The sequence below is a fragment of the Neopelma chrysocephalum genome, unplaced genomic scaffold, assembly GCF_003984885.1.
Source record: "Neopelma chrysocephalum unplaced genomic scaffold, ASM398488v2 Primary Assembly neopelma1_120, whole genome shotgun sequence".
NCBI lineage: Eukaryota > Metazoa > Chordata > Aves > Passeriformes > Pipridae > Neopelma > Neopelma chrysocephalum.
In genome coordinates, this window is record NW_020897782.1 from 283,931 (window position 1) to 297,920 (window position 13,990).

General features: G+C 52.1%; 1 protein-coding gene across 2 annotated transcripts; it reads left to right on the plus strand.

Moving 5' to 3' along the window:
- Positions 1 to 365: 365 nt before the first annotated feature.
- On the plus strand, positions 366 to 12,284 carry ANXA4 (annexin A4). 2 transcript variants are annotated; one of them, XM_027697594.1, is made up of 14 exons: positions 367 to 637; positions 3,888 to 3,943; positions 4,533 to 4,817; positions 4,938 to 5,013; positions 5,389 to 5,483; positions 5,762 to 5,875; positions 6,050 to 6,140; positions 7,111 to 7,190; positions 8,460 to 8,516; positions 8,920 to 9,013; positions 9,516 to 9,611; positions 10,047 to 10,105; positions 10,411 to 10,533; positions 10,775 to 12,094. In XM_027697594.1, the coding sequence occupies exons 4-14, from the start codon at positions 5,001 to 5,003 to the stop codon at positions 10,832 to 10,834; spliced, it is 882 nt and encodes a 293-aa protein (XP_027553395.1). In that variant the 5' UTR covers positions 367 to 637; positions 3,888 to 3,943; positions 4,533 to 4,817; positions 4,938 to 5,000; the 3' UTR covers positions 10,835 to 12,094. The 2 variants fall into 2 exon arrangements, with proteins under 2 accessions (XP_027553394.1, XP_027553395.1); XM_027697593.1 differs by lacking the exon at positions 4,533 to 4,817 and having other exon boundaries at positions 366 to 637; positions 10,775 to 12,284.
- Positions 12,285 to 13,990: the final 1,706 nt, after the last annotated feature.

Here is a 13,990-nt window from a genome sequence, read left to right on the forward strand (position 1 = left end):
GTAAGACTGAAGTCCCTTTGCCCTGAAGGGTTTTGACTTCAGGGCAGTGCCACGTATCAGGGCAAAATTAATAATCTTTATGCAGATAATCATTCTTACAGAAATCGTGGCCGTTTGTGACACAGAGCTCTTAGACAAGGGGGAATGATGCTGCAGACCCCGAGAGGTGCGGTGGGAGCAAAGGAGACACGACACAGGTAAGAAAAACAACACGGGGGAGGAACAGGACTGCTTGCTCGAGGCTGCTCTGCCCGTGTGCTCCACACCGTCGTCCCTCTCGCTCCCCCCTCGGGTGTGCCCTGCTTCAGACAGCGCAGAATGAGGGATCAGAGGCTGCAGCCACAGCCCCTCTCTGTTCCCGAGATTTGTACAGGGAATGCCGGGGAGCATGGAAGCCATTCCAGCCTGTCAGTCCTCCGAGTACCCCCAAAAGTGCAGTTCCTGCATGGAGTGAGGCTCCCCGGGGAACCTCCCCTGCTCTGGTTTACAGCCCACTGTTAGGGCAGGGCAGAGAGGGCTGGATCGCCCTCCCGTCACTGCCGTGCGGGTCCCACCCCGCTCCAGGGCGGGGACTTTGCCACCCAGGGCAGCCCCAGAGCTCTCCCCATCCGCGCCAGGGCACCGGCTGGGACAGCGGGTGAGTGCCAGCGAACCGGGGGTGTCCCCCGGCACGGGCCCGGGGCTGCCCGGCCGGAGGTGCCGGGAGGTGCCCGGCGCTGTGCCCGGGGCGCTGTGCCCGTACGGCGGTGCCAGCCCCGGGCCAGGCGGTGCCCGCCGTGCCAGGGCGCTGGGGCAGCCCCGGCGCTCGGCCTGGGCATCGGGACGGACGGGCAGGCAGGTTGTGGGGAGGGGGAAGGTTCCTGACCCTTCCCGGACACGGGGAGCTCAGGGTTGGGTTCCTCCTCCCGCCATGCCCAGGCTGGCACATCCTCCCCGCGGGATGCTGGAGGGCGGGGGGCACGGCGGGGGTGGGCGACAGGCTAAATGAGGAGTACAAGGCTATAAACATTATCTTCTTGTTCGTTTTGCGGGCAGTGGCCAGCTAAAGGTCGTGGTGCGGGAGGCGCGGGGATGTTTCCGCTGGCTCGGGGCAGAAGGGAGATCCTCTCCTGAGCTGCAGAGGGGGCCGGGACCAGAGCCGGGAGCCCCGGGACATCCCTGGAGCACACCCAGCACATCGGCGGCACTGCCGGAGCGGTGGAAAAGCCGAGCCGTGCAGGGTGTGGGTGGTGTTTGGGTGAACGTGCCCGGAACGGGAGAACTCGTCAGACGAGTCCAGCGTTGGCCTCCACGGGAATGGGTCACAAAGCAGCGGCTTTCACCCCAGAGCCGAGGTGTGGGACTGGCAACACGCTGTGAGCTCTAACTGGGGAAAATACTCCGTGTTTATATCCTGTTGAGCTGTTGGGAGCTTTGCTTGCTGGTACCTGGGTGTGCTCTGAGCAGAGTCAGGAAAACCTGATTCAGAGCAAGCCTAGGCTTGATTTTGCAGAACACGGGATTGCCTCCACAACTTTCTGATAAATTAAGTTTATTCTGGATTGACCTTTTAGAGGATATTGATATGGACTTATAACTGCCTGCCAGGAAAAGATCATCCATGGAAAAAAATTGAGTAATGGGAGGGATGCTTGCACTCTGTCTTCTGGGCCCAGTGTTTTGAGCCTGTTCTAAGCCAGGTTTACTGTATCAGGCCTTTATTCTGGGGTGAAGCAAATAACATAAGGGCACCATAGGACTGGCTGGCTGACCCTCTGCATGCATAGTTTAATTCTTCAAACCATGGAGTGAGGTGTTGCTCCCATCCTGAAGCTGGTTTTCCCTGATGGAGCTGCAGGCCAGGAATTGTGTTAAGCTGCTGAGCACTGGCAAATCTGCTGAGCAATTCCTTTCTCTCTCTGCTAACCAAGGGGTGGCTTAGGAGGGTTTTATTCACCTAAAGCCCTGGCCTGAGCAGACACCTTTGGCTCTGAAAGGGTCACAGGGGCAGGGGCCAGTGCTGGACTGCTGAGCTCCCCCCCATTAACTTCAGTGGCTCATTCACAGAAATATTCCAGGAACAAACCAGCATCTGCAGCTTGAGCAGTGGGGTTTGCAGTGCTGCCTTTTGCAGTGCTCTGCTCTTTAGACTCTCAGTGATGTTCACTGGATGAAGAAACCAGAATCTTGCAGTCAATAGTCAATGTGATATTTCTGCTGTAAATGGATATTGTGAGAGCATTTGCCCCCAATCCAGTCCATGCAGCCTCTCCTCGTGGTCTGGTTCCTTCCTGCCAGTTCACTTGCACTCAGAATTTCTCTGCCTTCCACCCCATTTCCCTTGTTTCTGACCTTTCTTTTGCCCTTTAATTGACTTGCCGAACCAGCCTGTCTGATATTCCTGCTGCTGTGTGCAAACCAGCTGGATGGTAAAACTGCATCATAAAAACATCAGTGAAACCTGAAGCCTCTATTTAGTATCTGACAAAAAGCAAATAAAATTGGCTTTTTGCTTCTGTAAAAGATTAGAGAAGAGCAAACATGACTTTTCTGAGGCCTAGGTCATAATCTAAACACTGAAATTTATGATCAGATGAAAGAAAGCAAACTCAACATTAATAATTTCCATATGTTGCCTGATTGCACAGGGTGTAGTGACGTAGAGATGACCTGGGGAACACTGGGGAGTGCCCCTGAGTGACATCCCTGGCAAGTGTCACCCTGTGAGTGAACTGGCCTGCACAGCACTGCCGGTGCATTCCAGATGTGCAGGAGTCATGTGGAGCATGAGCCAACACACTCCTGCTCTTGCACAACTGCCTGGGCTCATGGAGAGCAGCTACTGAGCACCACGAGGAGAAATGTCATCCACTGCTGGCACCTCTGCCTCTGCTCCAGGGCTTTAGTGGGAGACCTCACTCCATCCTGGAGTAAAACCACCCAGGGTTGGTGGGTGGCCTTTACTTGCTGTCCCTGTGTTTGCATCTCTTATTTTTTATTTAATTCCACTCCTCTGTGTGTATGTATTGCCTGCCTTTCCTAACTCCTCTCCTGTGAGGCTGGGATAACTTGAGTTCCAGGGAGGTGAACCTTGTCCTAGTACTTGACATCCTGTCAGATGATCAGGGATATGGGAAAATAATTTGGGTGTGTTGATGTATGGGCTGTACACATGAAAACAAAATTATGAGCAGAAATAAGAACCGTGGCCAGACAGCAATTAATTTTTGGTGTTTTGAAGGCTTTGCCAGCTAAAACTGCAGCCCTAGGAGGAAGAACACACTGCACCAAACTGAGGTGTTGAATACAAACTGTTTCATTAAAATATTAAGAGGGGAAATAATTCTCCTGCCCCAGTGCTCAAGTGAGGTTATCCTTTGTGTGCTCATCTACACCACGACGTGTTCTCTGCCTCCCAGGCAGGATCCATGAAGGCTCTTAGGGCTGTGTGGGCACCCTGACCCTTCTTCACCCTCACCCTTCTTCACCCTCACCCTTCTTCACCCTCAGGCTCTCACCCACCAAGGTGTGACCCGTGTGTTTTGGAGGACACGGGAATCCAGTCTGTTCTCTTTGCTCCCAGGGTGACACTGTCTGCCTTGTAGCCTCAGGCAGGCTGTCACAAATGTGGCAGTAGTAAAGAATCCTATTAAATTACTGGTGCTAATCACCTGTCTGCCCAGCAGGTCCCTTCCAGCCTGGCCCTGGCCCTGTGCTGTCCTGATCCAGCCTTTGCTCAGAGCAGAGTGGGGCTGCAAAGGAGGCTGCTCGGGGCGTTCACTTCACTGCTGCTTTTGGTCCTCAAAGAATTAGAGGGTTACTTCACCAGCCCCATTAACCTGCAAGGGTAGGTGTATTCTATTAATTATTTGCTGGAAAACTAACACTCCCTGTGTTTTTTATTGCAGCTGTCTGAGTGCCTGGGACACAGACAATACCAGATTGACCAGAGCCCAGCACGATGGTGAGTGTGTGTGTTTGCTGTGCCACCCTGTGCCAGGCCTTTGCTCCCACCAGATAAACGTGGGCAGTGGAGCTCAGATAAGGACCCAGCAGGAAGAAAGCTGTCACTGTCTGTCCCTTCATGGGGGGGAATTTATCACCTCTCTCTGCTTCCTCATACTAAATAATGACCCACATATATGGGCTTTTCCGTTTGGGGAGTTAATGGAAAACCAGTCGGATATCAGGTAGTTCAAAGAGCAGGAATTTCTCTAGACGAACTTCCTGGGTTTATTCTTTCCAGGTTGAATCCAGTTCCACCCTGCTGCCATGGACAGGGACACCTTCCACTAGAGCAGGTTGCTCCAAGCCCCAACCTGGCCTTGAACACTTCCAGGGATGGGGGAACACTTCCCTGTCCCTGTTTCAGAAGGCCTGACCCGTGTGAATGTTAAGTGGTGTTTTGCTGGGGATTTTCCTGGGAACATGAGAGCTTTGTAAGAGACAGTGTATTCCCCCAGAAATGGCACTGGACAGGAGGCAGGAGGAAGCTATTTGTGAATCTCCATTTTGGGTAAAACACTGCACTTCCTGGTGCGTTTATTTAACAGAATGATGGTCCTTGGCTGCTCTTGGAGAATTCAGGAATAGGGCTTTGATGGGAACATTTCTTCTATGATTTACGTGGAAAACTTCTGGGAAGAAGCTGGATGAACAGAGGTGTTAGGCTGTGTGCCATTCTTTAACTGGAAACCAGATACTCCAGGGCCATCCACATTAAGATATTTTCTCCTTCCTGTGTCCCTGTGGCTTATTTCTTATGTGGCTGGGATGTCCCTCTAGAACAAACCATTTCTGTTTAGGATGGAACCCTGGTATAAAATCACTCACGTTTGGTGGGTGGACTTTACACTGTCACTGTGTTTGCATCTTTTGAATGTTCTTTGTTTTTAGTTCACCTCTGTGTATGTATGACCTTGTGTCTGCCTTTCATAACTCCTCTCCTGTGGGTTTAGGCAACAATCAAGGGAGTCTCGAGCTTCAGTGCTGAGCAAGAGGCACAGGCACTAAGGAAGGCCATGAAGGGGCTTGGTAAGTTGGTTTCCCTCCACTGTTAAACCCTCCTTCATGCCCCTGGAGATTGGGAATGTTTTTATGGTGTTTGTTGAAGGGGAAATCCAGCCCTTGGAATCACCCCACTGCCCTGTGAGAGGGCACTGGAAGGAATTGAGTGACTTGAACCCCACTGGAAATCCAAGTCTTGGCCATAGTGAGGGTCTTGTTTTCTCTGCCCTGGGGGGAGTCCTGCCCTGCTGGGGCTGGGCTGAGGCACTGCTGCCCAGCTGAGAGCCAGCTGGTGTGCCAGGGTGTGAGGGCTGTGGGGGTGATGGCACAGCCTGGACACGACCAGAGCACGGGGCTGCTTCTTGAACAAGCAGCTTGACTGGTTTCCATTGGTTTCTCCAGGCACAGATGAAGATGCCATCATTGAGACCTTGACCAAACTAAACGTTTCCCAGCGCCAGCAAGTTCTGATCACCTATAAAAGCACTATTGGCAGGGTAGGTGTTCTTCAGAGACCAGTGACTGTGGCTTGAATTGGAAGCTGCAGACATTTTTTGGGTTGTATCACTGGGGTGAAATGTTACCAACATCCCAGTCCCCATGGCAGTGTGATCAGCACAAGCTTTCCTTGGCCAGGTTTATTTTGGTCTTGTTCACTTCTGAGTAACTCTTTATCCAAGGAGGGCTGGAGCATGAAGAAAATTGTGAACAAGTTCTTCCTGTTCTCAAAAGCTGTATCTTCTCTCACCTCCTTTCCTCTCTCTCTCTCTTCTAGGATTTGATTGCTGACTTGAAGTCTGAGCTGAGTGGGAATTTTGAAAAGGTGATTGTTGGTTTGATGACTCCAACCATCATGTACGACGTGCATGAGCTGAGGAGGGCTCTAAAGGTTTGGAAACCTTCTTTTGTGTTGCTTAAGTTGTGGTCAATTCTGTATGATATGGCATAACTGTACATTTATTATCAATTTCTTATTATTAACTTAAATATAATAAACAAAAAGTCATAGTTGCCCATCCAAACAGTTGTCATAGTCTTGGATCTTGTCTTTGGCACTCCCCAGGGAGCAGGAACAGATGAAGGCTGCCTGATTGAAATCCTGGCTTCTCGCACCAACGCGGAGATTCGGCACATCAACGAGAACTACAAACTCCGTATGTGGAGCACTCTGCAGTCACACTGACACGGCACTGGGGGTGTGCAGGGGGTGGAGAGGAAGGAGAGGGGTCTGTCAGCCTCAAGGACTAGAATTTCACCCAGAAATGGAGTGGGTGCAAGTAAAGCAGGGTGGGGTGGTTGGGTCTGTCAGCTGGACATCTGTCCCTGGGTGGATCTTTTGCCAGTTACATACTGGCTGTGCTTCTTAATGTTGCCCTGTGCCACTCCATATGGAATGCTATGATGAAAGCCAGGAAGCCCAAGGGTAATCCTGGCTTGTACCAGCCCTGGTGTGGCAGCAGGACCAGGGCAGTGACCATCCCCCTGTGCTGGCACTGCTGAGGCACCTCCAGTCCTGGGGTCAGTTTTGGATTCCTCAGGACAAGAGAGACACTGAGGGGCTGGAGCGTGTCCAGGGAAGGGAACGGAGCTGGGGAAGGGGCTGGAGCAGCAGGAGCAGCTGAGGGAGCTGGGGGGGCTCAGCCTGGAGAAAAGGAGGCTCAGGGGGGATCTTCTTGCTCTGCAACCCCCTGACAGGAGGGGGGAGCTGGGGGGGGTTGGGCTCTGCTCCCAGGGAACAAGGCAAGGAAAAGAGGAAACGGCCTCAGGTTGTGCCAGGGGAGGGTCAGGTTGGATACTGGGAAAATTCCTTCCTGGAAAGGGCTGCCCAGCCCTGGCACAGCTGCCCAGGGCAGTGGTGAGTCCCCATCCCAGAAGGGATTGAACAGCCCTGTGGATGTGGCACTTGGGGACATGGTCAGTGGTGGCTGTGGCAGTGCCAGGGGAGAGGTTGGACTCGATGACCTCAGAGGGTTTTTCCAAGCCAAACCATTCCATAGTCTGTGGTGTGGAGGGCCCTGAGCACAGTTACACCTCACCCAGCTTAGGGCTGGCCCGTGCTGTGGCCAAGCCCTGTGCAGGGCTGGAGCTGTTCCTGACAGCTGTGCCCTGTGTGTGCCCTGCCAGAGTACGGCTCCAGCCTGGAGGACGACATCGTGTCCGACACATCCTCCATGTTCCGCAGGGTCCTCGTGTCCCTCGCCACGGTGAGTCTGGCTGGGGCAGCGGGGGAACCTCTGCTGAGGGGCTCTGCCTTGGGGCTGAGGGTTCAGGCTGTCACTGCACTGCGAGTCCACCAGCAGCAAATTCGGTGATGACAAGTTGGGGGGGAGTGTGGATCTGCTGGAGGGCAGGAGGGCTCTGCAGAGGGACCTGGACAGGCTGGATCCATGGGCTGATTCCAACGGGATGAGGTTCAACAAGGCCAAGGGCGGGTCCTGCCCTTTGGCCACAACAACCCCCGGCAGCCCCACGGGCTGGGACAGAGTGGGGGGACAGAAAGGGCCCTGGGGGGACTGACTGACAGCAGCTGAACATGAGCCAGGGGGGCCCAGGGGGGCAAGAGGCCAATGGAGCCTGGCCTGGCTCAGGAATAGTGTGGCAGCAGGAGCAGGGCAGGGATTGTGCCCCTGCACTGGGCACTGGGGAGGCCACAGCTCGAGTGCTGTGCCCAGCTCTGGGCCCTCAGGTTGGGAAGGATGTTGAGGGGCTGGAGCAGGGGCAGAGAAGGGCAACGAGGCTGGGGAAGGGTGTGGAGCACAAGTGCTCCACACACAAGTGAGGAGCAGCTGAGGGAGCTGGGGGGGCTCAGCCTGGAGAGGAGGAGGCTCAGGGGAGACCTTCTCACTCTCTGCAACTCCCTGACAGGAGGGGGGAGCCGGGGGGGGTCGGGCTCTGCTCCCAGGAACCAGCAGTAGGACAAGAGGGCACAGCCTTGAGCTGCCCCAGGGCAGGTTTGGGTTGGCCATGGGGAAGAAGTTCTTCCCAGAGAGAGGGATCAGCCCTTGGAATGGGCTGCCCAGGGAGGGGGTGGAATCACCATCCCTGGAGGTGTTTAAGCAGAGCCTGGATGTGGCATCAGTGCCATGGTGTGGGGGACAAGGTGGGGTTGGGACAAGGGTTGGACTAAATTATCTCAGAGGTCTTTTGCAACCCAAATGATTCCATGATTCTGTGATTCTCTTGCATTTCACCTCGCTGGCATTTGACAGCAGCTTCTACAGAGAGAGGAGCCTCACTCTGGGCATTAATGCCATGTGCTCTTTCGAAATGGCCCCATTAAAGTGGATGGTTGCTCATCTCAAAAGCAAGAACAAATCAAATCTAAGCCACGTTTTGCTGTATTTGTAACCCATTATTCAATATTAACAATCCCATTATGCATCTCCAGTGACTGGTTTTAATGGAGAATTTGCAGGTCTTGCTTCTATGAGTTGCTCTGGTGAAATGAGCTTTTCCTCCTTGTCTCTCCCCAGGGTAACAGAGATGAGGGAACGTTTGTGGATGAGGCCCTTGCTCAACAAGATGCTCAGGTGTGTAGCAATCTGCTGCCTTGCAGGAGCTGTGGGGTTTGTACGTGTGAGCTGGGGGGAAGCCCTGCTTTTTCGGGACCTCGGTTTTTTGAAGGGAGATGAGTGAGCCTGAAGCTGTGCTGGACAGCAGCCCCAGGTGGAGACTAGATGGGATATTAGGAAAAATGGATTGTCCAGCCCAGGGCAGTGGTGGAGTCCCCATCCTGTGGGGATTTAACAGCCACATGCATGTGGCACTTGGGGACATGGGTCAGTGGTGGCCTTGGCAGTGCTGGGGGAATGGTTGGACTCAGTGATCTCAGAGGGTTTTTCAAACCCAAATGATTCTATGGAGTAAAAATCACATTATGTACCCGTGGTCTTCTCGATTAGCCTCATTTTGTCTATTCCTGATGTCTTCAAGTGCCTGTATGAAGCTGGGGAGAAGAGATGGGGAACAGATGAGGTGCAGTTCATGTCCATCCTCTGCACACGGAACAGGTGCCACCTGCTGAGAGGTAGGACCCCTGGGATGTCCTGGACTCTGTTCCTTGTGTCAGGACAGTACTTTTGTAGGAGCTTTGTGCTCGTTCAGTAACTGATTGTGAGCCTTTCCTAAAACAACAGGTATCATCAGGGCCGGTTCCATTCAATTCTTTTAGACTGCTTTAGTCCCTCCTGAGACAAAAAGGGAGTTGAGAAAAACATCCCTGCAACTTGCTCCAACCTGTAAATTTGAGATAATGAAGGGTGACTCCCATGGGGCAGAGCCAGGCATGGACACTGCCTTCATTAGCTAGAAAAGCCTTGCAGCAGTGCTAGGGCAATTAGCAAGACAGCTGCTAATTAAAATGAATTATTTCTGAGGGGCAGCCCTGATTTAACTTACGATGTCACGATAATGGTGCAATGTTCACACAGAGCATGAGGAGCTTGATCTTGCAAAGTGATCCCCGGGGTTTCCACTCTGTGCCCTGCAGCAGCTCACTGGCTCTTTTTACCCCCGACTCTCTCTCCTAGTTTTTGATGTGTACAGAGGGATTGCTAATAAGGACATCACAGACAGCATCAAATCCGAGATGTCAGGAGACCTCGAGGATGCTTTGTTAGCTGTGGGTGAGTTCCCTGCTTTTAAACTTTGTCTACAAACTGATTAAATAATTAAAGAGCCTGCCTCTTGCCCTGGCTGTTTACACAGCTTCAGGAGGCAGATACTGTCTGTCTTTTTTGCAAGCCACAGTCTTTTTAATCTTTGCAGATAAAACCTGGGGAGAAAGCTCTGTGCTTTATATTTCTTTCCCAAGGGATGCTTTGGGAGCTGACATTTGCTGTCAGGAAGCTTTAAAGCCTTAAAAATATTTTATTACTGCGCACTGGGCATGGAGACATCAAGTGACAGCAGGTCACTGACTCTGGATGTCTGCACTGTGCTTGCTGACTTGCATCTTTACAGAACAAACACCTGCACTGAGAAAGTGCTGGAAGGGTTTGGAAGACCTTGTCCTTCAGTGTTTATTTGCCTTACTTCTCTTGTTCTTGTCTCCCTTCCAGTGAAGTGCATGCGGAATAAACCTGCGTATTTTGCTGAAAGATTGTACAAATCCATGAAGGTAAAGAGCTTTTGCTGGGAGATTGGTATTTTCCCCCCTGCCTTTCCATGCTTGAATCAGTAGCATGACAGCAATCATTAAAGAAAGAGAAACTTTGTGTTACCTGGGGGGGAAAAAGAAGTCTGAGCTTTTCTATGGACCCCTTTTCCCTCAGGAAGGCCAGAGCTCATAGTGGATCACCGCATTAATCCAAAAATGCTCTAATTAGGAACAGATCCTGCAGAAAGCCAAGTGATCAAACCTTTGTGTCTGTCAGTGACGTGCCCAAAATGCTTTGCAGCTGCAGCTGTTGTTGTGCTCCCCAGGGCCTGGGCACAGATGACAGCACGCTGATCCGGGTGATGGTGTCCCGCTCGGAGGTGGACATGCTGTACATCCGCAGGGAGTTCCTGGCCATGTATGGGAAATCCCTCCACTCCTTCATTAAGGTGAGCTCTGCAGCGTTAGAAACACAGGAGACAGGTCCCCTCTCAGCACCTCTGGGGGGTTTTAGAGGGAGTGGAATTAAGGAGGCTTTACATTTATGTACTGAAAACGGCCCTGAATGTTCTTGGTTATTAAATTGTCGAAGAGGATTCAAACCCTGCGACAAATCGTGTGTGCTGGAAGGAGTCCAGCCTTGTATGGAGCTGTGAAATTAATTGTGTTCCTTTTTTCTGCTCTCTCTAGGGAGATTGCTCAGGAGACTACAGGAAAGTTCTGCTCAGACTCTGTGGTGGGGAGGATTAAAGGAGGCCTAGGGGACTGTCTGGGTGATGGGAAGCAGCTGATCATGGAATCGTTTAGGTTGGAAAAGATCTTTAAGGTCATCCAGCCCATTAATTATTTCTTTCATATAATTTTTTCCCAAATACCTTATTAATTGCTCTGATTTTTGCCTTAGGTTAGTTCATGCTCTGGTTGATAATGGCCATTCTGGTTGACCATGGCCAATCTGCTTTTATGCTTGGCACACCCATTTGCCTACTCATTGGGCTGGTAAAGCCCAGCTTAAACAGAGTGCTGTAACCAAAGATATAAAAGTTAAATTGTTTCCTGACCAGATGCCCCTTTGCTGTTGTGTTCACCAGCAACACATGTCAAGTGAAGCAAACCTGGCTGCAGAGTGTGAGAGGCTGCCCAGGGAAAATCTAACCCATCAGTACCTGGAGAGTGCAGAACACAGGCTTGCTTCAGTTTTTCGAGATAATTAAGACACAAAGAACCTGAATATCTAAAATACAAGCACGTTTACATCTTAACTGGCCCTCTGTTAGTGTGGAGCATTAACAGCCTGGCTGCAGGGTGTGTATATGTTGCCTAGAGATCTGTTCATGGGGAAGATGTCACTGGTGACATCAGAAAAGCCTCTTGCTGCCCTGGTTAGAGCAGCCCCATGTTCTTGGTCTGCCTTCTTCACTCATGGGAGTATAAATAATAATGGTTATGTTACAAACCCTCCTCTAGGTAAAGTGATACCATTGGAATGGTGCCTTTTAGGGAATGACCTGTCCCCAAAATCCCACCTCATGGCCTGGTGCTGGGGCAGCTCCCCAGATCTCCCTGGGGCAGCTCCCCAAATATCCCTGGGGCAACTGTCCAAATCTCCCCGGGGCAGCTCCCCAGTGTCCCTGGGACACCTCCCCAGTTTCCCCCCTGTGCCAGCTCCAGCCCCATGTCACAGGGTCATGGAGGTGTTTGTGCCTGGGTCTCTCCTGGGTTTCCACACCAACCTCTGGGAGAGCCATTTTCCCCAGACCCTCCACACCTGCCTGTTCACCTGAGCACTGTTTTACTACAAAAATGGGGTTCTTCTTTGGCTTAGCAACTTATTTTTTACTGCTGGTGAATAATCCTGTTCTGAAGGATCAGGCTGAGGCTGGAATGTCACAGCTGAAACACTGAGGTGGCTGCACCCAATTCCATCACTCCTTTTCCTCTGAAATAGGCTGCTGCTGGCTGGAACAGGAGATGCCTCTGTGGCCTTCAATAAAATAATTTTCTTTCTCACTCCTTGGGCTGCCAGTGGAGACAAATTCCTGACCTTTGCCAGGAGAGGAGGCAGAGCTTTATCCAGTTCTCCCAAGGCCTCTGCTCAGGACAGGGAAAGGTCACTGCTCGGGTGGGGGGTGGGTTCCAGTGCCTTGTGTCAGGTTGCTGAGCTTTGAAAAATGAATAAAGAATTTGTTTCTGTACTTCCTGCCCAGGACTCCTGCACTCTGCAGGTGCCTCTTTCCCTCTGCAGGGCCCTGCAGGGCGGGGTGGGGGACCCGGGGCACTGTCCCTTGGGTGGGGATGGTTTATAAACCCCCACTGGGGGATCCTTGGGGTGGGGGGTGGGTTTGAGGGGCAGCCCAGCACCCCCAGCTCGGGCTGGTGCTCCTGCTGCTCCCCCCGGGGCAGCTCCTCTTGGTCCCCCTGTGCTGGGAGACAGGGACGGGGAGCAGGAGAGATCCCTGTAATCCAGGAGGAAACATCAGTGACCTGCTGAGCCCCTGGGACACCCCCAAGTCCATGGGCCCAGCTGGGGGTCACCCGAGGGCACTGTGGGGTAATTTTGCACAGCCTGGGCCAAGGGCATCCCCTCATCCCCACCAGGTTTAATTCCCATGGATTTAAACACAAGAGGGACTTGAAACCTCTTTTTACATGCTAAAAAAGGGACTTCAGCATCCCTTCTGTGTGCTCTGCCACTCTCTGGGTGGTACAAGGGTCTCCAAAACCCTCCTGCTTTGGGGGCACCACATCCCCTCCATGTGCTCCTCGTGCAGCTCTGTTCTCAACACACTGCCAATGAGTTCACCCAATCTGCACGAGGAGAGGCTCAAATCTACCCTAATCATTTATACAGAATCTGCTCAGGGGATTTTAGTGGTCACCCTTTTGCTTCTCCCTGTTCCCAAGTTCCCAGGGGAATTCACCCAGTGCTGGCAGTTGGATGTTTGGAGATGGGTGCCTCAGGGTCCCATCTGGATCATCAAACTGTTAAGGAAACTTCCCAGTCTGACCATTCCTGAGGCTCTCTGGCCATCACACTCCCAGCACCAGAGACTTCCACTGCTGGGACTGGAGCCCAGGGCCTGATTTTACCCTTTGGAAGATGATGTATTTCCAAGGTCTCTACTGAAGTGCAGGAATGCAGAGAAGCTGCTGGAAGGTGACCTTAACAGACTCTCCAAAAGAGGGTGATGATGTCAGTGGAACAGGTGGATGGTTCTCTGCAGGTTCAGTTCCATGGTGGGCACCCAGAGCTGTGGGAGTGGGAATAGCACCGAGGTTTTGGAAGTGCCTGTGCCAGCAGAGGAACGCCCTCGGTCTGTAGTGTGATCACAGAGCAGCTGCGGGAGGTTCCTTGTGTTCAGCTCACTGCCCCAGCTGATCCCGGGTGATCTGCCCTGGATTCCACCCCCTTCCCACAGGAGGTCAGAAACCCGAGGATATCGATAGTGTTGCTCAGGGCCCGAGGATGAGACTGTAACCTCGGCACTCCAGGGGATGGCTCCCTGTTCTGTTGTTGCAAGAATAGGGACTGGACTTGCTGGAGCCCAAGAGGCCCCTGGTTTGCCATGAAATGAGGGGATTTAGTGAGAAGATGCAGTCTGGAATTCTTGCAAAATGTAGAATACGTAAAAATTTTCTTAAGAAAGGATGTTCTTTGATGTTTGATCCTTGTACACATTCCAGCCTAATCAACAAGAAGGGAGATTTAATCCATAAAACAAACAGCAGCCAACAAACAAGCTGTAAGTGATGTCCAGGTGTTAGAAAAACAAATTACTTGCTGGTAGAATTGCCTTGTTAAAGTTTAGGGCTGGAGATGTTCCAGTGATCCCAGGCCGAGGGGGAGTCTAACTAAGCTTGGGAAGAAGGATGTACCTCTGACAGTGGGCACAAGGAATGCAGAAT